Genomic DNA, 20,700 nt, shown 5'->3' on the forward strand with positions numbered 1-20,700 from the left:
TCACTCTAAGTATCAGCATATGTATTTTAAAAATAATTTTGCACATTGTTTAATTGTGAAAGGCAGTCATGTGGAGTGGAAGAAACCCAATATTTGAAGTCCAAGGACTTGGTTTGTTTCGTTTTTTCAGCTTTTCCCCTGATAGGTAGGTGACAGACACATTCATCTATAGGTCCCGACTCTGTTCAAAGCTATTTGCCTTAATTTGCATGTTTTGCCTTAACCCAAATGTACCTGCTCATTACTAGCTCTAAAAACTAAAAGCGGAATGTTAATTACCATCTCTCTTGGCATTCTGACCCCAATTCCAGTACATGCGTGTGTGTGTGGTGGGGATTTCTCCACACCAGCGGAACTCTGAGAATTCAACTCAATTCTGACACTACACAGAGATGGCATCAGATCCCGTAGGTTAAGGGTTCATTCCTCCACACACACACACACACACTTAAGAACTAGATCCAGCCCAGGCGGTTACCTGTGCTTCTGACCTATACACTACAAATGGGAGGTTGTAGTGATCCCTTTCCACTCAGAATGACAATCACAGTCCAGGTTGTTACCTGTGTGTTAGTCTCATACATGTTTGACTCTTTGCGACCCCGAGGACTGTAGCCTGCCAGGCTCCTCTGTCCATGGGATTTTCCAGCAAGAATACTGGAAAGGGTTGTCATTCCCTTCCCCAGGGGATCTTCCCAACCCAGGGGTTCAACCAGGGTCTCCTGCATTACCCCCAGACCCCTCTTTGGGTTCAGTGAATTTGCTAGAGTGGTTACAGAACTCAGAGAAACATTTCACTTGTTAGACCACTGGTTTATTGTGAAAGATTGTAACTCAGGACAACTGGATGGAAGAGACACGCAGGGCAAGTTACAGGGAGAGGGTATGTGCTTCCATCCCCTCTCCAGGTGCTCCACCCTCCCCAGGGTCCATGTGCTCCCCAGCCTGAAGCTCTCTGAAACCTCCCCGCCACGCCCCCCAGCTCCGACACACGCATACACACACATCCTTTTTTTATGGAGGCTTTATTGCATAGGCCCAATTGACTAAACTACTGGCCATTGGTGATTGAAGTCAACCTCCAGGCCCTCTGGGTCTAGGCATGGGACTGAAAGTTCCAACCCTCTCATCACAAGGTTGTCTGCATTGGCAACCAGACCTCGTTAACCTAATAAGAGACACCTGTAAGCTCCTATCACTTAGGAAATTCCAAGAGTTTGGGAGCTGTGAGCCAGGAACTGCAAGTGAAGATCTGAGTGATCGAATATATGTATAAATCACAACATCTGACCATCCACTTGAAGTACTTTCCCTTTGGTTCAAGGTGCTCTCTGCTCTGTTAAAGTAGCCAAGCAGTGAGTGCATCGCTGTTCCAAGTCCCATCAGGGTTGAGATTCTGTTTCCATGGTGCAACAGTGACATCCATTGGCCTGTTGCACTAATTATAGAGGAAGCCTGTTTCTCAGCTCTGTAACTATTAGGTTTCCTGATACACACAAGACACAGAGAACAGACTGTCGCCAAGCCTGACAAGTCAAGACTGAGTTGTACCTGGTCTCCTGCAGACTGTACTGGTTTCAGGACCCTTTCCAAGGACTCGCGTTCTCAGACTGTGGCCACCTGGGTCTTTTCTTGTGGTCACATGGGGCAGTCCTGGAATCGGCCCTATTTTTGTAGAGTTCAGTACATTCGTGGGGTTGTTGGGAAACCATTGGTTTGCAATTCAGATATCTCCTTTCACCTCTGAACCTTTTCTACATGAAGTGAAGCTGATTACCTGTTTTGCAGTGACCAAGGGCTTTTCTGCACACTTGATAATATATCCCCACAGTCACATAACACTTGTGAAAATTAGGAAAGTGCTTGGCACCCACCAGACTGTGAAGGAGGGGAGCTGGCCACCCAAATGCCAGGTGTTCAAACCCCAAGCGTTGGTGATTTGTGTTCCCTGCCCTAACTGGCGGGGAAGGCAATGGCACCCCACAACAGTACTCTTGCCTGGAAAATCCCATGGATGGAGGAGCCTGGTGGGCTGCAGTCCATGGGGTCGCTAAGAGTCAGACACGACTGAGCAGCTTTACTTTCACTTTTCACTTTCATGCATTGGAGAAGGAAATGGCAACCCACTCCAGTGTTCTTGCCTGGAGAATCCCAGGGACGGGGGAACCTGGTGGGCTGCCGTCTATGGGGTCACACAGAGTCGGACACGACTGAAGTGACTTAGCAGCAGAAGCAGCAGCAGCCCTAATTGGAATTCACCAGGTTGTTCAGAAACTCTTGCTTCACTTCTGAAAGAAACTTGCTGGGGGCGGGGCAGGGTCTAAAGATAGAAAAGCCAAGGAAAGGTTATGTGGCTGGATTTGAGATTGAGCCGTGAATGTGTGTCTTCATGTAGAAAAAGAAAAACCTGGGCTGTTTTTTCATCTCCATAGAGAACATAACAGGAAATAGCAAGACTAAAAATACTTCCATCAACTATGTGTCAGATACTCTGTTAGGTATTAAGAATAAAGGATAAAGAAGGCAAACCATTGCATTCACCCAAAGACCTCATTTTCAAGTGAGGGACACAAGCTAGGAACAATGAATTCTAACTGTGTGGTAAGAGTAAGCATTCCTGCAGGAACCCCTTCTAACTCTGTGTGTGTGTGTGTGTGTGTGCGCACGCGTGCACACACACGTGCACATGCATACGCATGCACACATAACTGGTAGGATCCAAGTAATGGCCAATGTTGGCACCTTTGGATGGAGAAATGAGTGAATAGTCTCAGCTCCACTCAAAGCCAAAATATCAAATACTGCTAAGTATCAAAATCAATCAGGTTGCAAAACTGACAAGTCAGATACTTAACACTTACATAAAAGAACAAAACCTGTGGATTCAGTGTCACTTTGCATCATTTCCTGGTAAAACTTTTTTTTAGAAATGATTAGGGCATTGTAACTAGTTTATAGTGTGTGCATGCTGTCACTTTAGTTATTTTTGACTCTTTGTGACCCTATGGGCTGTAGCCCACCAGGCTCCTCTGTCCATGGGATTCTCCAGGCAAGAATAGTGGAGTGGGTTGCCATGCCCTCCTCCAGGGGATTTTCCTGACCCCAGAACTGAACCCATATCTCTTGGGTCTCCTGCATTGGCAGGCAGATTCTTTACCAGTAGCGCCACCTGGGAAGTCCTGATTTATCATATATGTAGCCAAACCCATCACTGACTCACTAGTAAAGTTTTTCCAAATCATTGTTATGATTAAACAAACGAAAGACTCACCTAAGAAAGAATATCATCGAGATTCCATTCTTCCTTCTCCGGTTGACTACCTGAAAGTTTGATTCTAGTGCCCGCTCTTACTAACTGGTCTCATTTTAACTCTCATTGTAAATTCTCAAGGCCCATCCTTTAGCTCACCTCTCCTCTCCCTAGCACAGCTTCCCTATGCGACCTTACTGACTTCCGCTCTGGAGAGGGCTTCCCACATACACATGGAACTTTTTAAGGACAGAGTCCAACAGATCGAAGACACCTTGCCAGTCAAGTGGCTCTACTACTTTACACTCCCCCCTCCACACACACACACCACTGTATAACCATTAGAGCCCCTTAGAAAAAGTACAGCCCACATTTTAAAACACAGTTTCTCATGTTGGTCATTTTGGTTTAAACCCATGTCAGTCAAACTGAGAAAATTTCAGCCTACAATTGTTGGCTCTGTTTAAAGTCCCTTCCCAAGTACCAAAGTGTAAGTCTGCAGAATCCAGTGACATTTCTATGAGCTTTGAGAAGCCTCTCCACCAACTAAGAAAAGATGAGTTTACACGGACACAGAGAACAAACTAGCAGTTACCGGTGAGGAGAGGGAAGGGAGGAAGGGCAGTATAGAAGTAGGGGATTAAGAAGTAGAAACAATTAAGTATAAAATAAGCTGCATGGATATATTGTACAATATGGGGAATACAGCCAATATTTTATAATAACTGTAGGAGTATAATCTTTTAAAATTTTGAATCACTACATTGTTTACTTGTTACTTATACAATATTGTATTGATCCATCAACTATACTTCAGTAAAAGGAAGACCTGTAGCAGCCCATCACAATGTGTTGTGTATTCCCCAGTGTGTTGATACTAAAGAGACCAGGAATGCAGGTGTGCAGCAATATTCCCAGAGGCCTCCGAGGCCAGAGTGCTGGCTGTCACATGGAGGCCACCCCTGTGGGTTGCTGACCCTTGGCCATCAGATCTGAGAGCTTGAAGCTCCATCTCCCTCATATGGGAGTCTCAGGGCACTTCCTGCTTGTCCCTGTGCTCTCAGCTCCCTTCAGAGACCTTCCTGCTTGGGTCACTGCAGCCCCATTGGCATCTATGCTGTTCGTGTGTGTTTAGTCGCTCAGTTGCGTCCAACTCTTTGCGACCCCCACAGACTGCAGCTTGCCAGGCTCCTCTGGTCCATGGGGATTCTCCAGGTAAGAATACTGGAGTATATTGCCATGCCCTCTTCCAGGGGATCTTCCCAACCCAGGGATTGAACCCAGGTCTCCTGCATTGCAGGCAGATTCTTTACCGTCTGAGCCACCAGGGAAGCCCATTTTAGCATTTTGGTCCTGGGTATAAAATAAACTTATAGTAGGTTTTTACAGGACAGTTTGAGTCTCTGGAGTGGTTTGAGGGCCTCAGGAGGCCTGGTGTGCTGCAGTCTGTGGGGTCGCAAAGAGTCAGACACAGCTGAGCAACTGAACTGAACTGAACTGAACTGAAGCTAATTCTCGCTGCCCAACAGTTTTTCATCTAGCTGCTCAGAGGGCCATATGCCCTCACCTCTGGATTAATTCTTCCCCCCTGTGCTTTTAAATGGATACTCCTAGTGTTAGTCACTCAGTCACGTCCGACTCTTTGCTACCCCATGGACTGTAGCCCTCCAGGTTCCTCTGTTCATGGGATTCTCCAGGCAAGAATGCTGGAGTGGGTGTCCATTCCCTTCTCCAGTGGATCTTCCCAACCCAGGGATGGAACCTGGGTCTCATGCATTGTAGGCAGATTCTTTACCATCTGATCCACCAATTAACACCTTAATAACAACCAGTCTATAACATTACAGGCTTGAATTTTTTCAAATTTATTTTTCAATATATTTTTATTGAGATATCATTTACAAGCTGAAAGGTATGCTTCAGTATTACAGTTCCATTTTCAGAGTCCTGATAAACGTATATACCTGTGTAATCTATACCTCTGTTAAGATAGACCATTTTCATCACCCCCATAAACTCCACGCCCCATCCCAGTCCATCCCCCACCCCCCAAGCATCCAGTATTCTGATTTATTTCACCATAGATTAGATTTGCTTCTTCTAAAGCTTACACATGAAATAACACAGTACGTACTCTTTTGTATGGTAGTTTTTTACTCAACATAATGTTTTTAAACTTCATCCGTGGTGTTGTCTATGTTCATTGTTTATCCATCCTCCTGTTGATGGACATTTGGGCTGTATCCAGTGTGGGGTTATTATGAATAAAGCTACTGTGGATATTAGTGTTCAAGCCCTTTTGTAGACATATGTTCTCATTCTCTTAGATGAGATGCTGGATCATAGGGTAGATGTATGTTTGCCTAATAAGAAACTTTCATACTATTTTCCAAAGTCATGGCACCATCCTACAATACAGTTCCAGTGGCTTCACAACCTTCTTGACATTTGTTGCTGGCAACAAATGTGTTAGTTTTCTATTGCTGTGTAATCAATTACTGCAAACACGGCATCTTAGAGCAGCACAAATATATTAGCTCATAGTTCTACAGGTCAGGAGTCCTGTATGACTCAGTTGAGTTCTATGCTTATGGTCTTAAGGTTGAAATGAAGTATCACCTGGGCTGGCTTCTTATCTGGAGACTCTTGGAAAAATCCACTTTTAAACTCATTCAGGTTGTTGGTTCAGTTCAGTTCCTGTGGTTTCCACACTGGCTATCATTTACAGCAGTTCTCTGCTCCTAGTGTGTGCATGCTCAGTTGCTCAGTTGTGTCTGACTCTTTACAACTCCATGGACTACAGCCTTCCAGTCTCCTCTGTCCAAGGAATTTTCCAGGCAAGGATACTGGAGTAGGTTGCCATTTCCTACTCCAGGAGATCTTCCTGACCCAGGGATCCAACCCATATCTCCTACATTGGCAGACAGATTCTTCACCACTGAGCCAGCTGGGTAGCCCATCTGCACCTAGGGGCAGCCTATATCTTTTTCTCACATGGCCCCTTCTATCTTCAAGTTTGCAAAATACATTGATTTCTCACCCGCTTCCCTAGACTTCCATGCCCCTTGGTTTAAATCTCTCTGTCTTCCTTACTGCTTTTAAAAAGACTCATCTGATTGGGTCAGACTCACCTGAATAATCTCTGTATCTTAAGGTCATTCAACTTAGAAACATAACTGTGTCTGCACACTCTCTTCCCAGTAGTACCTAAATTAATGCTTGATCGAGTGACCAGGGAGCAGAAGTTTTGGGACCATCTTTAGAGTTCTGCCTATCACAGCAGTCCATGATGAAATTTTAAAACCAGCATCACTTTTAATTATCCAGTTGCTTAAAAAAAAACAAAACAGAACATTTATTGCCTAACTAATTGTGGAAATCCTTAAGATGAACTGAACGCTGCAACAGCCTCTCTCTTGGGTTTAGGTGTTGTTCCTTCACGGAATCCATGCCTGAATCTGCGGTATACAATTTTTAGGTGCCTCATTCAACCAGTCTCTGTGGTATTTCATCCTTTAGCTTTAGCTTTAGCACTCCACTTATACTTTCTCTTTTGCTTGGCAGGGTAGCCACACTTGCCACAGGTCAACTTCAGAAGGTGGTAGGCTTTAGAGCCACAGTGACGGCACAGCGTGTGCGTCTTATTCTCACGCTTTCCAAGCAATGACGTTCCATTTGTCATCTTGCTTCTGCTGCTGAGACCAAAGAGCTATCCAGTTGCTTTTAAAGCCAGAGATTTCAAAAATATTTTCCTGCTAAAGAATTGTGGCTTCAAGAATTATCCCTTGCCACTTGTGTTCTATGCATTTATAAAACTCCCTGCATTTGAAAACATCTAAGTGCTTCTACACTGAGTTTTGACACCCATCCAACATGATCAAGTTCTCTAGCTGGCAACGATAAGACTGGAATACTTAGACACAGGTTAAAGTGATTTAACCAAGTTGATTTTTGTCATTTCCTAGGGCCTCATACAGAGAAGGCAACGGCAACCCACTCCAGTACCCTTGCCTGGAGAATCCCATGGTCGGAGGAGCCTGGTAGGCTGCAGTCCATGGGGTTGCTAAGAGTCGGACACAACTGAGTGACTTCCCTTTCACTTTTAACTTTCATGCATTGGAGAAGGAAATGGCAACCCACTCCAGTGTTTTTGCCTGGGGAATCCCAGGGACGGCGGAGCCTGGTGGGCTGCCATCTATGGGGTCGCACAGAGTCGGACACGACTGAGGCAACTTAGCAGCAGGGCCTCATAGCTGGTTGCAGAACTGAGAATTAATAGTTTAATTTTGGTAACTAGAATAATGGATCTTAGGGATGAAAAGTCCCAAGAACTTTATAGTCAAACCGAAGATCAGAGAAATTGATTCAGAGAGTTGGTTTTTCAGAGATGAGCCCAGAGCTATGTCCCTAGGTTCCTGGGCAGAGCTCTGTTAACTGTCTCGCAGTGGATAGTTAGCCCTTGATTCTCGAGGGGTATCTTCTCCTGAAAGGGGACTTTGAGGTTTGTTGATTTTAAGTCACTGTATAAATCTCTGACGGGCTTCCCAGGTGGCACTAGTGGTAAAGAACCCACCTGCCAATGCAAGAGACATAAAAGATTCAGGTTTGATCCCTGGGTGGGGAAGATCCCTGGAGGAGGGCATGGCAACTCACTTCAGTATTCTCCAGTATAGGGTTGCAGAGAATCAGACATGACTGAAGCGACTTAACACGCATCAATCTCTGGAACTCTAGAAAGTATTTATTGAAATAATGCATTATTTCAATAAATTTGCATTGCATGCATGTGTGCTCAGTTGTGTCTGACTCTTTGCAACTTCATGGACTGTGGCCCTCCAGGCTTCTCTGTCCATGGGATTCTCCAGGCAAGAATACTGGAGTGGGTTGCTATTCCCTTCTCCAGGGGATCTTCCCGACCCAGGGACTGAACCCAGGTCTCCTGCATTGCAGGCAGATTCTTTATTGTCTGAGCCACTGGGGAAGCCCTAAATTTGCATTAGTATATTAGTATATAGTATTAGTTCCAAATCAAAACTTTTCAACTAACTAAATCCATTCCAGGAAAGGTTATCTTCAATCGGCTTGAAACTAATTGAAGGAGGGAAGGAGCCAGTGAAATTGACCTGCTTCTATTCAGATGCTAGGGTCTTAGGAGTTCTTGAGTCTGTGCTTGAAATCTTTTTGGACTTGGGGACTCTGCATTTCTTCCAACAGAGAATGAAAGAATTGTGTACCTGACTTTCATGCAACTCTCATAAGGCATCTCATATTTTTCAAGATGAATTGCAGATGAACTGATGGCAGAGTCACACAGCTTCCAAGTCAAGACTAGAACCTGGTCACCCTATGGCTTTACACCAAAAGCAAAGCAGCCCAGACTCTCCTGAAGCTATGTTTTATTTGGCCCACAGAATGGTGGTGCTTTTTTACTTGAATTCATTTTCAACATTGAAAACTGGAAATTTTCATGTGAAAAATCCAGATGGCCTTTTTTTTTTTTTTTAGAAGTTGGAGCTCAAGGAACAGTGAGCCCACTTTCTGCAAGGCCCAGGCACTTACTCCAATCCCCCAGGTTCAGTTTAGTCCATTTGCCTTCTCGGTTCTATAGGAACCAAAGTCATGACACCTATTTCACCCAAGCTGCCATTTTGAGACACCTTGTCAGACTGTTCAAACAATTTCTTATCTGGGTTACACATATCAAATATGTCTGGCACTTGTTTCCTAGCAGTTGAAAATAATGAGCCAGATTTTCAAATAGGTGAGCTACTTCCTGGCATTAATTCTGGCCATTTAAAAGAGTGTTTTCTCTGTAAGCCCTTAGTTACCATGTGGGATGCTCAGCATACACATAATTTCAAAAATTACTCTTTTCTTAATGGGTTTGCTTAGTCATCAGGAAATTTTGACTTCTAAAGTAAATGAAACATTTGGTATTTGTGAAGTCAAAGAATTTATTTAGGATAGCCACCTTGTCATCTGAAGAACTTAGGTTATGGACTGAATTGTGGCTCCACCCTCCTACCCCCCAAATTCATATATTGAAGTCCTAACCTCCAATATCTCAGAATGTGACTATATTTGGCAATAGGGCCTTTAAATATATACTTAAGTTAAAATGAGACCGTTAAAGTGAGCCCCAATCCAACCTGACTCCTGTCCTTATAAGAAGAATTTAGACATGCAAAGAAGCACTAAGGGATAACACAGAGCAAAGACCAGACGAGGACACAATGGAAAGGTGGCCTCCTGCAAGCTAAGGAGAGAGTCCTCAGGAGAAAACAAACGTGCTGACATCTTATTCTTAAACCTCTAGCACCCAGAACTGAGATTTTCTGTTCATTCATTTCTGTTGCTTAAGACAAGTATTTCGTTACAGCAACCCTAGCTAACTAATAGAGCTTCCTAAGTCATATTTCTTGAGAGGAACCTCTGTTTCACCTTATGAAATGTATGCTATACATTGTTGATTGATAATTCCTCTTGAGTTTATGCAGCTAGAAGCCCAAGTTGACTGATGGCTGTGATGCCTTAGCTGCACATAAGAATCATCTCTGGATCCTTCAAAACTAACTATGGGATCATCGCCCCAAATTCTGACTTGTTGGTTTGGGGTTGGTCCTGGCCCTCTGGTTTTATAAGCCTCCCAAGCGGTTTGCAGGTACAGACTAAAGTGAGAATTAACTGATTTAGAGGGAATGATCCCCCCTCCTAAAGAAGGGCCTGGGTTTCTGCAGTTCTCCCCTGGGAGTCCACAGCTGACCATGCCATCCAAAGGTAGGCAGGATAGATTTACTGCCTGTATAACAAGACCTCTTAGGGCTTTGAGTGAAAATGAGCCTCTGCCCACAGGCCTTATATTAGTGTTGTTGTTGTTCAGTCGCTCAGTCATGCCCGACTCTTTGAGACCCCATCGAGTGCAGCACGCCGTGCTGCTCTGACCTTCATCGTCTCCTGGAGCTTGCTTAAATTCATGTCCATTGAGTTGGTGATGCCATCCATCCATCTCATCCTCTGCTTCCCCCTTTTGCCTTCAGTCTTTTCCATGATCAGGGTCTTTTTCACATCAGAACCCCCAAATCTGCAAGTGGCCACAGCTCTGCCTATGAGGCACTTAATTCATGTGTGTGGCCTGGCTAGGGTACAGGTTTTGGTGGTGGTGTTTTTTTTTTTAATCTCTTATCTCCCTGCCACTGATACCCTGTGTTTAATTTCTTGTCCCACCTTCCATTCCAGTGGAGGGTGGGGCATTCTGGAAGGTGTTCCAGGAAGTTGTGGCTTTCCCTCTGCACCCTGGGCGTAGAGCTTGGAATCGAACAGAAGGAACAGCCATTGCAGGAAGCATGTTCCCAAGGCCCAGGCCCATGTGGTTTTCCCTCCAGCAATGTTGAGATTGACTCCTTTCCTGGCATGCTGGACTGTTCTGTGGATTTCGCTGCTTTTTGCCACATCTCTTACAATTAGAATGCTGTTTTCTGACGTTCATGGCTATCTAAGCTTGCTGATTTTATTAACTTACTTCCTAGCAATTCTCAGCAGTCTCTCACGAGCTGGGTAGAATGAAAACATTGCCCCGTTCTGTTATTTTCCAAGAGCTGCATGCTCTGTTTGTATGCGGAGAACAGTGGTGTTTTTGAGAGTAAAATACAAGTTAGTGCAACTAGGACTGTGTTTGCCCCTTCCTTTGAAACCTCTCCTGCAATTTGCCGGTGTGTGTCTAATCTCTCTCTCTGCCATCAGGTGTGACATCCTGACCCCATGTCATAACTTCATTCCCTGATAAGTGCTGTCTCGGTAAATTCAACTGTCTCATTGCAGACTGGTCTGACCTGATGAACCACAGAAAACTTTAAGCACATTACGAAGTGCCCAGTGAACACTTTTATCACAAAAGCAGAGAACTGGGTCACTTTCAGGACCCCACATTTCCCAAGTGACTCAGTGGTAAAGAATCCACCTGCCAATGCAGGAGATGCAGGAGGACATCCCTGGGTTGGGAGGATCCCCTGGAGAAGGAAATGGCAACCTGCTCCAGTATTCTTGCCTGAGAAATCCCATGGACAGAGGAGCCTGGTGGGCTACAGTCCATGGGGTCTCTAAGAGTTGGACACAACTGAGTGACTGAACACACACACACACACACACACACACACACACACACATATACACGGAATGTGGTTTTAGAGCTGTAAACTCACTGAATCCTTACCTCACAAAGTAGGGACTGTCATGAAGAGTCAGACACAACTGAGCACAGGACCCCATAGATTACTGGAAAAATTTTATAAGGAACTTGAGCCTCAAGTTTTGATTGATTCAAGGTGGTATCATCAAAATCCCCAAAAAGGAAATAAAGAACAGTTTGCTGAATTGTAGGTCTAGAGTTTAAGAAAAGTCCAGTGAAACTCAGTATCTGTTAAAGCTGGAGAAAGTTTTGGCCTCATTCAGTGCAGGTGGTATTTGTAATTACAATCTTAACCTGATCACCTTAACCTGATTCAAGTGATGATACATTATTACGGCTTTCCTGAGTTAAAGTATTGAAAAGGTATAACCCAGAATGGGACTTGAACCCACTGTCTTTTAACTGAGATCGCAGACCTGGTCTCAGGGCTTAATAAAGCTCAGGTTCTTGATGTCTCATCGAAGAAAGAATTCAGTGAGAGACAAAGAGATCAATAAAAAGTGGATTAATTTAGAAACACTCCAGACAAAGTGTGGGTCATCTTAGAAGGTAAGAGTGGCACCAGGGTATGGGGTTGTCAGTTTTTATAGGAGTGGGTAATTTCACAGGCTAATGAGTGGGAGGAGTATTCCAGCTCTTTGGGAGAAGGGGTGGAGATTTCCAGGAATTGGGCCACTTCTCACTTTTTCACCTTTACTGTTGGCCTTGGAACTGTCATGGAGCCTGGGGTGTGTCATTTAGCTTTGCTGGTGTGTTACAGTGAGCTCGTACTGAGGCTCAAGGTCTAGTGGAAGTCAACTCGTCTGCCATCTTGGCCCTAGCTGATTCTAGCCAGTTGATGTTGTTTTCCTCAGGCCATGTCATTCTTTTTTGTTCGTTCGGCTGTGATGAGCCTTCACTGACGCACACAGGCTTTCTCTGGTTGTGGTGAGCAGGGTCTACTCTCTAGTTGCGGGGTGAAGGCTGCAGGCTTCTCATTGCAGTGACTTCTCTTATGTCAGAGCGTGGGCTCTAGAGCACTCGGGCTTCAGTAGTTGCAGGTCTTGGGCCCTAGAGCACAGGCTCAGTAATTGTAGGCTTAGTTGCTCCTCGGCCTGTGGGATCTTTCCAGAGCGGGGATCAAACCCATGTCTCCTGAAATGGCAGACAGATTCCTTACCACTAAGCCACCATGGAAGCCAGGGCTATGTTATTCTTTTGAAGTCTGTGCCCTGCCCGTTTCCCACCTGATTCAGTATGGCAAAGATCTTCCAAGTCTTATATCTTGAAATTTTTTGAAAGTAAATGCCAAACAAGCAGGGACTGGAAGAGATATGTGTACACCCACGTTCGTAGGGGTATTATTTACAGTAGCCAAAGGTAGAAGCCACTCAAGCAAGTGTCTATCAACAGATGAATGGATAAGTAAAACGTAGTATGTACGCATAACTTAACATTATGCTCGGTGAAGTAAGCCAGACACGAATAGAGTAAATACTGTATGATTCCACTTCCATGGGATTACAAAGAGCTGGACACAGCTGAACGACTAACACTTTCACTTTTCACTTTCCACTTATATGAGGTACGAGGCACCTTCCCCATTTCAGTGAATTATGTCATCATCCAACCAGTTGCTTAAGCTTGAAATCTGGGCATTTTCCTTGAGCTCTTGATTTTTCTTACCACCTCCTACATTTAATCCAAAGTAACAGAGCCTCTGTCTGTCCACTCAAAGACTTGTATACAGATGCTTGTAGCAGAACTTCAGACACATTATGATAAGAGAAAGAAACCAGGCATAAAGAATTACATACTGTATGATTCCATTTATTTGAAATATTTAGAAAAGGCAAATCTGTAGAGACAAACAACAGATCAGGAGTTGCCTGATGTTGGGGGTGAGAGCAGGGATTAGGCATAAGGGAACTTTCTGAGGTGATAAAGATATCCTAAAGCTGGATTATGGCAATGGTTGCAAGAATCTATGGAGTCTCTAAAAATCCCTGATTTATACACTTTCAAAAAGTTAGCCAGGAAAGCCTGGCTGGCTACAGTCCATGGGATCACAAAGAGCTGGACACTTCTTAGCGACTGAACAACAACAACAACAAAGTTAGCATCTTATTTGGAAAGTAACTTAGATATTTTGTATTGAGTCAAATAGATTTTTTATGGGCAGGATGCAAAGAAACATGGCTGCTTGTATCAGGAAAGAGATTTTAAAGAAGGGTCCACACAAAATTAACAAGGCCCATCCACTCCACTTCCTAACTGTTCTCCCCACTGGCCCTTCTCTTTAATTCTCTCTGGCATTACAATTTAAATGTTTTGATCAGACTCTTCTTACTGTAAATCATTCTGTTACTTCAAGTTAGGAACAAAAAAAGGAAAAGAAAATGTCTTGTTTATCCCCTTCCCCAGCCTGTATTGATAGGAACAGCAAGCTCAAACTGTGTGGGAAATTTCCTGCCTTAAGATTTATTTACTCTCTAAAGAAAAGCTACTTTTATTTCATTATTTTTTTAAGCATACATGGGTTTTAATTTGGTGAGAAAATATCCTTGCCATTAAGAAGATTCTGCCTCATTACCTCTTATAAAAAAGCCCTCCTCCCCAAATTTGCAGAACTAAAGGAAGCATAAATTAAAACAACATTGTTGTTTGTCGCTTTGATCAACAAACACCCATCTCCAAAAGAAAAAAAAAAAAACTGCAAACCAAGCCAGATTCAAAAACAGTCCATTCCCAAAGTCAAAGCAGTCAATATAAACAGCTTAGTCTCCCAACTGGATAAGAAAGAGGAAAAAAAATGGGGGAGGGGCGATGGAGTTGGGGGATAGGAATAAGAATCGAGAAGGGAAGAAATTTCTATTCCTTACTTTTCCTGTTGGCTTCTCTGTCCTTAATTGTTAGCTCTATGAGTTTCCATCAGACTTTTGTCTGGGAACTGAGTAGTAAGGACTTGATTCTAAAACAAAGTCTGATGGAGACTGGGCTTCCCAGGTGGTGCTAGTGATAAAGAACCCCCCTGCCAATGCGGGAGACATAAGAGATGTAGGTTCGATTCCTGGGTCAGGAAGATCCCCTGGAGTGGGAACTGGCAACCAACTCCAGTATTCTTGCTTGGAAAACCCCATGGACAGAGGAGCTTGGTGGGCTACAGTCCATGGAGTAGCAAAGAGACACAACAGAAGCAACTTAGCATGTTGAGTAAAGACTTAATGTCATCTGTTCTTTGAACCTCAAAAGCTTCTTTGCCATCCCCTATCACACATAATGTAATTTTTAAACTATCCTATTGGCCAGTGGTTCAAAAAGAGATGTTCTCCAAAGACAGAGGAAGATCTCTGTTTCTGCAAATGCCTATGTATTTCTCTTCCTCTTCCTGCTTTTGTCCACATAAAGAGAAAGAAATTTGTGTATAACTATGAGGCTTCCCTGATAGCTCAGTTGGTAAAGAATCCACCTGCAATGCGAGAGACCTGGGTTCGATCCCTGGGTTGGAAAGATCCCCTGGAGAAGGGAAAGACTACCCACTCCAGTATTCCGGCCTGGAGAATTCCATGGGGTCCATGGGGTCACAAAGACTCAGACATGACTGAGCAACTTGCACTCACTAGGCAACTTGCTAAGAGAAGAAAAGGGGGATAAGACAGCCAAAGGAGCTGTAATGTATTTTCTTCTTTGCAATATATTTGGTTGTGTTCTTTTTCTTTTTTTTTTTTTTTTAAGTTTTCAAAGATTTTTAGTTGTGGTTAAAAAAAACATGACATCAAATTTACCATCTTGGAACTTCCCTGGTGGTCCAGTGGCTGACTCTTCACTCCTAGTGCAGAGTTCACACTTCACTCTAGTTCCTGACCCAAGGATCGAACCTATGTCTCTTGCATCTCTTGCCCTGGCAGCAGATTCTTTATCAACTGGGCCACCAGGGAAGCCCTGGTGAGGAAGAAAGCAAATCCGGTTCTTAAACCCTTAGCAGGCTGGCCTTTCTGACTCTCCCCCTAACATGGGGATTGTCCTCTAATCACAAAGAAACTTCCTCCTTACCAGGAGCACCAGTAAATTTCCAGAAGCCATGTCCTTCTGTCCTTCCCATCCTCCCCTTTCCTTCCACTCTCTAGCAACTGTGACTCGCTGGTTTCTGGTCTCACGGTTCATGCCAGCTGCCAGGGTCCCCATTTGGGTTGGCTCCAGTTTTCTGAAGCCTGGCAGTTAGTTAATAAGAAAACCAGGATGTAAATCACGGCTCGGACAGTTTCCTTTGGGGGAGCTTTTAAGTTCCCATCAGATCTTTTCATTCATTCCAGCTCATGAAGAGGAGACTGATGCTCTCTTCAGACACAAATGTGAATATAGACCAGAGATAAACAAGGCAGGGTGCCGGCAGGGAGCTGGAGGGAAGCTTAAAGACAAGATGCTTAGCATTGGCTTTCATTCTTTTGCCTAAAACTCATCCATTTAATGAACTAATAGAGGAAGTGTTCTCACTTGATAATTAGTAATATGAAATTTCCACTGGTATTTTTTAAAAAACAAGTTTTAAAGCACTGTTTGTTTTGTTAACTCACCATAGTTCCAAAACTCTGATGGAACATTTATTGAGGATTTATTCTCTACCATGAGACTTCCCTGGTTGCTCAGTGTATAGAATCTATCTGTAATGCAGGAAATACAAGAAACTCCAGTTTGAGCCCTGGGTTGGGAAGATCCCTGGAGGGGAACAATGGCAACCCACTCCAGTATTCTTGCCTGAAGAATCCCATGGACAGAGGAGCCTGGCAGGCTACAGTCATAGAGTTGCAAAGAGTCACACAAGACTGGACTGAAGTGATTGAGCATACACACATGCATTCTCTACCATGCCCTGCAACAGACATGGATAAGAAAGATGTGGTCCCTGCCTTTTAGAACCTAACTGTTCATCTAGTTGTCAGAACCCTGGAGTATATTACACTAGAGAAGGCTGTTACAGGCTAAGAAACAGAGTCAGGCAATCCTTGAGTTCTGTAGGGGATGAGATAAGGTAAGTGAAGCACTCAGCAGAGAGATATAGTGTTTGTTAAGTGAAAAAGGTTATTAATATCAATAATAGCATCATCCAGATAGATACTAGCTCCAGGAGTAGATGTAATACAGAGCATACACTCTGTATTAAATAATGCTTCCAAGCTATGTATAAGTACCAAAACTTTAGTCTATAAATTCCAAGAGTTGGGGGGAAGGCTAGACAGGTTGGGGAAAGGTTTTAAGAGACTAGGACTTAACATAAACAAAGAGAACAAAAACAACATGGACTCATAAAAGCAAGGTGATGGGCATGGGTGTAATGACCTGGAAGCATTAATTCACCCAATACCAGCATGTGCCATGCACCTTGGGTGTTGGAGATGAAGGAGTTGTAATCCCTTTCCTAACACACCTAATCTGGGAGGGGAGATTTTTGTTTAATGACACCAGTGGCTCTGTTCAAGGTAAAATGTGATAAGAGCTATAGAAGATGATTCAATGCAGTATTTTTGAACATTCAGAGGTGGGAGAAATTGCTTTTGGTTAAGAATAACAGATCAAATTGCCAACATCTACTGGATCATGGAAAAAAGAAGAGAGTACCAGAAGAACATCTATTTCTGCTTTATTGACTATGCCAAAGCCTTTGACTGTGTGGATCACAATAAACTGTGGAAAATTCTTCAAGAGATGGGAATACCAGACACCTGACCTGCCTCTTGAGAAACCTACATGCAGGTCAGGAAGCAACAGTTAGAACTGGACATGGAACAGCAGACTGGTTCCAAATAAGAAAGGGAGAACATCAAGGCTATATATTGTCACCCTGTTTATTTAACTTGTATGCAGAGTACATCATGAGAAATGCTGGGCTGGAAGAAGCGCAAGCTGGAATCAAGATTGCCAGGAGAAATATCAATAACCTCAGATATGCAGATGACACCACCCTTATGGCAGAAAGTGAAGAGGAACTAAAAAGCCTCTTGATGAAAGTGAAAGAGGAGAGTGAAAAAGTTAGCTTAAAGCTCAAATTCAGAAAGCGAAGATCATGGCATCTGGTCCCATCACTTCATGGCAAATAGATGGGCAAACAGTGGAAACAGTGTCAGACTTTATTTTTGGGGGCTCCAAAATCACTGCAGATGGTGACTGCAGCCATGAAATTAAAAGATGCTTGCTCCTTGGAAGGAAAGTTATGACCAACCTAGATAGCATATTGAAAAGCAGAGATATTACTTCGCCAACAAAGGTCTGTCTAGTCAAGGCTATGGTTTTTCCAGTAGTCATGTATGGATGTGAGAGTTTGACTGTGAAGAAAGCTGAGTGCCAAAGAATTGATGCTTTTGAACTGTGGTGTTGGAGAAGACTCTTGAGAGTCCCATGGACTGCAAGGAGATCCAACCAGTCCATTCTGAAGGAGATCAGCCCTGGGATTTCTTTGGAAGGAATGATGCTAAAGCTGAAACTCCAGTACTTTGGCCACCTCATGCAAAGAGTTGACTCATTGGAAAAGACCCTGATGCTGGGAGGGATTGGGGGCAGGAGGAGAAGGGGACGACAGAGGATGAGATGGCTGGATGGCATCACCGACTAGATGGACATGAGTTTGGGAGAACTCCGGGAGTTGGTGATGGACAGGGAGGCCCGGCATGCTGCGATTCATGGGGTCGCAAAGAGTCGGACACAACTGAGCGACTGAACTGAACTGAACTGAAGAATAAGAGAAGTTTCATTGGGTAAAGAATATATTTTGCAGGTCCTGAGAGGTTGGCAAGAATTTCCTTAGTAGAAATTGGAGTTGAAGAAGGAACCTCCATCCAGACAATGGAAAATGTGAGTCAAGTGCTAAGGAGGGAAACCAAGGCATGCTTGCAAAATGGTAATTACTGGACTCATTGACAAAAAAGTCAGTGAGTCAGTGTGGATGGAATCAAGCAAAGTGAAATGTCCTTCATTTGGGAAAAAGCACAATTTTTAAGAGGAAAATATAATAACTTTCCATTTACTCAAGGGAAAGAAGAACATTTTGGAGTGATCTGAGGCTTTCCTCATATTCCACTAGACATATAGGCAAAAAGTATTTTTAAGTAGCTTTCTTTATCTTGGAGCTCTGAATGGCACTAAAGTCTCTACCTACAGAGGATAAATGTGCCCATTTTCCTTCATCCTCTACGATAGTAGCCCCCAGTGTTTTTGGCACCAGGGACTGGTTTTGTAGAAGACAGTCTTTCCATAGATGGGATGGGAGTGGAGGGAATGGTTTCGGGATGATTCAATGCATTACATTTATTATGTACTTTATTTCGGTCATTATGACATCAGCTCCACCTCAGATCATCAGGCATTAGATCCCAGAGGTTGGTGACCCTTGCTCTAGGAAACAGCAAGACCTCGTCCTCTGGTGAAAGTGGCTTGGTCTGCATTCTCTTGGTCATGCAGGATGGTGTGAGCACAAGGCCTAGGCTTCAGAGTCAGGCAACTGTTTCAACTCTTCATTTCTGCCCCTTCTACACTTTGACCTTAGCAAGTTACATAAAATCTGAGCTTCCGTTTCTCTTCTGTAAAACAGGACTAGAAATGGCTACCCTGAGGTATTGTAAAAATTAGAAATAAGGTATATAAATCCAGAGGCAGGAGTAAAACTAATACTGGGCACAAAATAGATGGTGGCTGGTACTATTACTCATAGGCTATGCTCTGGTCTTTCTGGTCTACCACTGAGAAATGGCAGCCAGCAGCCTGCAGGGACCTGCCCAGGACTCTGCTATGGTATTGCCTTTGGTCAATCAACCACCCTCTGGACACCTCCCACAGGTGCTGATTATAAGAACTTTCAAAATAAATTTTCTCCCCCATCTTATCTTCTGGTTCCTAGGCAGGAGCAACTAAAGTATGCTGAATAATGCTGACATCCGGCTTGGAGTAGAACAGTTTCCTGAACACCTGCTGGGAGAAAGTTGTACTTAAAAGCAAACAAGCTGGAAAGCAGAGAAAATTTTTCCTCTTGGTGGAATCTACATGTGAAAGTATAAAATAAAACTGTGTGACTTGAGGCAAATGAAAAAGAGCCTAGTAAATGAACTATTAATCATGGTGCTTGGTGACTAGACTCTTTTTTTTTAAGCACATTGTTTGTGGCTTTTTTAAAAAATAAGGGGAGACAAATTGGCTTAAGTCAGTAGTTAAAATGAGACTGCCAAAAAAGTAAACAGAAGCTGCATTTCTTTGTTTTTATTTGGAGAGCTAGAGACCCCAATACTTCAAGAACAATGAAGCTGCCCACTAGCTAGTGGAAAACTTTTATTTTCAAAAATAAGTTTACAAATGAAGATAAAGTAATTAAAAAAAAAAAAAACCTAAGGGATTTAACTCCCTTTAAAAAAACATGTAGACATTAAATACCATGCTGCCTAAATTTCATTAACAGTAAATTATCAAAGCAAGTCATTTACATTTTAAAAATTCCGGTTGGTTTTACCCTAACAGCCTTTCTTGTTTTTATCTCTTGAAGTTATACTTTTGTAGCACCGTGGGTTGTTCTTAAAGCAGCATTTGGCAATGTTGATGTCATTTAAATATTTAAATATTTAAAATACTTATGTATATTTAGGGTTTCCCTTGTGGCTCAGCTGATAAAGAATCTACGTGCAATGCAGGAGACCTGGGTTCGACCCCTGGGCAGGAAGATCCCCTGGAGAAGGGAAAGGCTACCCACTCCAGTATTCTGGCCTGGAGAATTCCATGGACTGTGTAGAGTTGGACACAACTGAGCAACCTCCTTCACTTTTCACTTTCAAGACTTCCCATAATACAAACTTAGGAAGAAAACCTAGTCAGTAGAATAGATGTCTTGATGCTATGAATAAGATGTCCTTTTTGAAAGGCCTAAAATTCTGGATATGATAGAAAGACCAAATCAATTAAAAGAATAATAATTTGGTTTTGTTGATGTTTTGTATCATTATGAAGAAATAATTGTTGGTGTCTGATGAATTCTCTTTGTCAGGGGAGGAGCTCTTTACAATAAATAAGTCAGAGTTTGTAAGCAGTGGAATATCATGGTGCCTTTAGACATTAAGACACATTTCTTTTTTGGAAAAAAGATTTATTTGTTTATTTTCTTTGATGGGGGAGGCTGTGCTGGGTCTTCATTGCTGCAAGCAGGCTTTCTCTAGTTGTGGTGAGCAGGGGCTCCGGTTGTTGCATGCTCCGGCTTCTCATTGCAGTGAATTCTCTTGTTGCGGAGCACAAGGCTCTAGGTGCACAGGCTTCA

General features: G+C 43.3%; 2 protein-coding genes and 1 long non-coding RNA gene across 10 annotated transcripts in view; 2 read left to right on the forward strand and 1 right to left on the reverse strand.

Moving 5' to 3' along the window:
- The window catches only part of SHROOM3 (shroom family member 3), a 342,494-nt gene that overhangs the window by 233,279 nt on the left and 88,515 nt on the right, over positions 1-20,700 (forward strand). The window lies entirely within an intron of this gene.
- LOC129658002 (60S ribosomal protein L37-like) lies at positions 6,633-6,932 on the reverse strand. The gene is given in 1 exon segment (XM_055588854.1): positions 6,633-6,932. A coding segment is annotated over 1 exon segment (300 nt).
- LOC129658003 (uncharacterized) lies at positions 11,394-19,518 on the forward strand. Its single transcript, XR_008717217.1, has 2 exons — positions 11,394-11,984; positions 19,303-19,518. It is a non-coding gene; the product is annotated as an uncharacterized LOC129658003 (long non-coding RNA).

This window comes from Bubalus kerabau, chromosome 7 (assembly GCF_029407905.1).
Source record: "Bubalus kerabau isolate K-KA32 ecotype Philippines breed swamp buffalo chromosome 7, PCC_UOA_SB_1v2, whole genome shotgun sequence".
Lineage (NCBI taxonomy): Eukaryota > Metazoa > Chordata > Mammalia > Artiodactyla > Bovidae > Bubalus > Bubalus kerabau.